The sequence below is a fragment of the Phaseolus vulgaris genome, chromosome 1 (assembly GCF_051622355.1).
Source record: "Phaseolus vulgaris cultivar YP4 chromosome 1, ASM5162235v1, whole genome shotgun sequence".
In the NCBI taxonomy this organism is placed as follows: domain Eukaryota; kingdom Viridiplantae; phylum Streptophyta; class Magnoliopsida; order Fabales; family Fabaceae; genus Phaseolus; species Phaseolus vulgaris.
Genome location: NC_143498.1, coordinates 42,179,720 through 42,184,078, shown reverse-complemented (window position 1 = coordinate 42,184,078; position 4,359 = coordinate 42,179,720). Strand labels below are relative to the sequence as shown.

General features: G+C 34.4%; 1 protein-coding gene across 1 annotated transcript; it reads left to right on the top strand.

Annotated features, from left to right (window-relative positions):
• The first annotated feature begins 1,215 nt into the window (after window positions 1-1,215).
• On the top strand, window positions 1,216-3,364 carry LOC137816013 (uncharacterized). The gene is made up of 6 exons (XM_068619116.2): window positions 1,216-1,671; window positions 1,761-1,986; window positions 2,070-2,506; window positions 2,588-2,695; window positions 2,888-2,938; window positions 3,023-3,364. Exons 1-6 carry the CDS (start codon window positions 1,216-1,218, stop codon window positions 3,362-3,364), a joined length of 1,620 nt encoding a protein of 539 aa, XP_068475217.2.
• Window positions 3,365-4,359: the final 995 nt, after the last annotated feature.

The following is a 4,359-nucleotide window of genomic DNA, read 5'->3' as shown; positions in this document are numbered from 1 at the left end:
TGAGAGCATGTCTTTGAATGGTGCTTAATCGATTATGGTTGAACTCGCACTGGTCACATAATCGATTATGGTGTAGATAATCGATTAAGTAAAGGCACTAACCGATTATCTGTAAAAATTTCAACCCATAATCGATTATCTGAAGTGTGGAAAAAGGGTCATAATCGATTATGCATTGTCATAATCGATTATGCTTGTTTTTTGCCTACTAACATAATCGATTATACGTGGATAATCGATTATCTTGTGTATATAACTGATGGGATAATCAATTATGTTCTAAATTTTGTGAATTTATTTGTTTCTTAATTTGTTTTATGTGGTTTTCAGGCACTCGTGGTGGTGTGTTCTTCATCCTATCAGTCATCCCTATTGTGCTGTTCTTGAGTGCTTATCTTCATGTTTTTAAATTTTTTATGTAAAGTTATTTTTTTTAATTTATGTTTGGATGATTAAGGTTTTGTAATTTTTTTTTTAGAATTTAGTTTAGTTAATTATGTTAAGGACTTAGTAAATTAATGTTGGTTGTAATATAATTTGTTTAAACTTTAGTTTAGTTAATTATGTTAAGGAGTTAGTAGATAGTTAATTAAATATGTTAAGGAGTTTAGTTAATTAAATTAATTCCTTTATTTGATTTATTGTTTTAATTTTTGTAGATAGTTATTATTTTTTTAACATTTAAGGAAAAATATTTATTTGTATGAAATGAATGATTTACATAATGGAAACAGAAATTTGTAAAGTTTAGGTAAGAAATTTGAATTTGTAATAATAATTGTATATAGTTATTAGTGTTTAAAAATTAAATTGTTTATAAGAAATAATATTTTATTTGTAAATAATATTTTTACAGAATCTAAATAAAATTTGATAATGTTTAGTTAATATTTGTTTAGATGGTACATAAATTATTTTGTTTGTTTATATTTATTTGTTGTTTGATTAAATTATGTTATTCAATGATATAGTAATTTATAATAATTTTTTTATTAAAATTAATTAAAAGTACGTTTTAGGGTAACTGTATTGGTGTACTTTTACACCGATATGGTAACCGTGTTCGGTATGAATTCGAAAAGAAATTATGACGAGGCAGAGATGGTACACTTTAAGGAAACAATTGCAATTTATGACGATCTTGTTGCGGCAAACATGAATTTAATTTCACAAATCGAAGAAACAAATAAAAATAATAATCAAGGTGCATCAATCATGATTCTTTGTATGATTGCTTTTGGATTGAAATTGTTACGCACGGTGCCTACTACAAGCAACTGTATCAGTGAGTCCCAACCACAAAAAGAGCATCGCAGACAAGAATTGATGGAGTACTTGGTTCACACTGAAGAATCTCGTCACATTATTTGCATGGGACCGGAAGCTTTCATTAAATTATGTGAACGAATACGGGGAACTGGACTTGTTAAAGATGCATATCGATCAACCGTGGAAGAACAAGTAGCGAAATTTCTGCACATTATTGAGCATAATGTGAAGAATCGAAGTGTGTCATTCTTTTTCCATCGGTCTGGAGAAACAGTTTCCCATCACTTTCATAATGTTTTGAGTGCAATTTTAAGATTGGAGGGAGAATTCTTAATTCAACCAAATGGAACAGTTGTAGAACCACACATCCTTAACAACAGACGATTTTTCCCCTACTTTAAGGTTTGTGGATAATAACATTACTTGAAATTATGTGTAATGTCTTCTTTAGTTTGTGTTTAATTAAAGTTATGAATTTTTGTTTACATTAGGATTGTTTAGGGGTCATAGATGGGAGTCATGTACGTGCTAAGGTTGCACGTGCTGATGCGCCTCGTTTTCGAGGGAGAAAAGATTGGCCAACCCAAAACATATTTGCAGCCTATGACTTTGACATGAAGTTCACATATGTCTTAGCCGGTTGGGAAGGAACTGCCTCCGATTCAAGGATATTGAAAGATGCTTTGGTACGAGGCGATCCTTTGGTTATTCCAGAAGGTTAGTTATAGGGGATTGGGTATGCAGAAGAATTAAAAGGTTGTAGTACTATATACTAACCCAACTTTCCACAATCTTTGTAGGAAAATACTATCTTGGTGATGCAGGTTGTATGTTAAAACGAAATATAATAACACCTTATCGCGGGGTGAAATACCATTTGAAAGAATATTCGCGAAGAGGGCCACAAAATGCAAAAGAGTTTTTTAATCATCGAAATTCATCACTTAGGAATGTAATTGAGAGAACCTTTGGGGTGCTTAAAAAACGTTTTCCAATTATAGCCAGTGGGACTAAGCCACATTATGATGTGGATACTATGACAAAAATTGTTTTAGCTTGTTGTATTGTACATAACTTTCTACGCGGGATCGACAATGATGAGTCTCTGCTTAAAGAAGTAGATAATGAATTGTTAGAACAAGATGTCCAACCAAGCACCACCCATGCTCGTGAACATGATTACAGGCTAGGGTGTGATATTAGGGACACTATAGCAAACAAAATGTGGCAAGATTATGTAAACAATTAATTTCATGAAATAATATATTTTCTACCATTTTTCAATGTTTGTCATCCTAACTTTATTTAAGTTAATTAGATGGATCGCGGGAAAAATGTGGCTTCAAATTCATCAAGTTCTTATCGAGAGTTCACCAAGTGGACGGCGGAGATGGACCTAATTTTGTTGAATGCAATGATTGACGAGGTACGAAAAGGGTGTAGAATTGATGGTAGCTGGACCACTCAAGGATACACTAACATAGTTATGGCTTTAAATGAGGCAGACTTATCGGGTCTTAAGAAAAATAATGTGAAGAACCGCTAGAAAAGCCTGAAGGACAGGTGGAGGGAAATCCATGATTTGTTTGGTGGATTGAGTGGTTTCGCATGGATTCAGACCACCAAACTTTTTGAAGTCGAGGACGAAGTTTGGAGTGAGCTGATTAAGGTACAATGATAAGTACTTTTTTATGTAACAATTACATTTAACTTCACATTTCGCATCATATACTAATATGTGAAATGTATGTAGGCCAAACCATCTGCGGCGAAATGGCATTTCAATCCCATTCGCCATTATAACCTCATGGAGGAGTTGTGGTCTAATGATAGAGCCACGGGAAGTCGGGTCAAGACAGCCCGTGACATCAATTCACCTCCTGACATGACCAATTTCAGTGTCAACCTTGGGGAGAATAATATGGATTATATCCCCGAACAACTGAACTTTGAGGAGGCAGATGACTACGTGCCACGATCACCTGCTCCTCAATTCCAATCTAGTGACACTCCTTCAGACACACCCTCAAACACTCCTTCTATGCCGTCTGCTGGCTCTGCGGGCACATCCTCATCCCAAGGATCAAAGAGATAAGGCCCCACTATGGACGACATTGATGATCAATTTGCAATGTTGAATAGTAATCTTCAACAATGCGTGTCATCAATGAAGGATGGAAATGAAAATGCCTCTCAGTTGGTGAATATTGCTCGTGCACAGGCAACGACAGCTCAAGATATAGCTGCCGAAATTAGAAGAAGAAACGACCTATATGCTCAGCATGTACACCACCATCGACGCCATGCCTCATACCAGTACTCAGAGTCTGATATTTGGGCAATGCTCGTGGAGCTAAACATTCAAGATGAAAAACTCATTGATCAATGCTACGAGTTTTTATGTGACCATCCCAGAAGAGTTAAGCAACTATTTGGGATGCCATATGAGCGTCGAATGACAAAATTGTTTGGATTTATGACTAGGCATTGATTTCATATCTCTGCGTAGGGGTTACCTTTAATTATTGGACATGTAATATTTGACTGTCTTTGTTAGTTACTGGACATGTAATATTTGACTGTCTTTGTTAGTTATTGGACATGTAATATTTTGCTTTGTTATTTTTGACGTTGACATTGTTATTGTTAAGGTTTTATGCTACTTTTCATGCTACTTATTTACATAATCATATTGTTTTTAATGCAACTTTTTTACCATCTTATTACTTCGACAGCATTGGTTAAGTGTCATTCAATGTCTGCGTATCACAACACGTCGTCATCTAGTTGTATTGGTTGTAGTGTGCAAAAACGTGGTACTTTTACCCATGCTACTGGGAGCACAAGTGCCTTCGTTGATCCTATTTGTGATTGTGGACAATTTGTTGTTTTGAGAATAGCGACAACACATAAAAATGCTGGAAAATAATTTTGGGGTTGTCCCAACTACAAGGTAAAATTTATTCAAATAGGTTTGAAACAAACTTAAGAATGTTATTTTAAACTTATTCATTGTTCAATTTTATTGTTTTCTTCAAAATAGATTAGAAGTGGCATGGTTCTAGGCTGTAATTTTTTCAAATGGTGCAT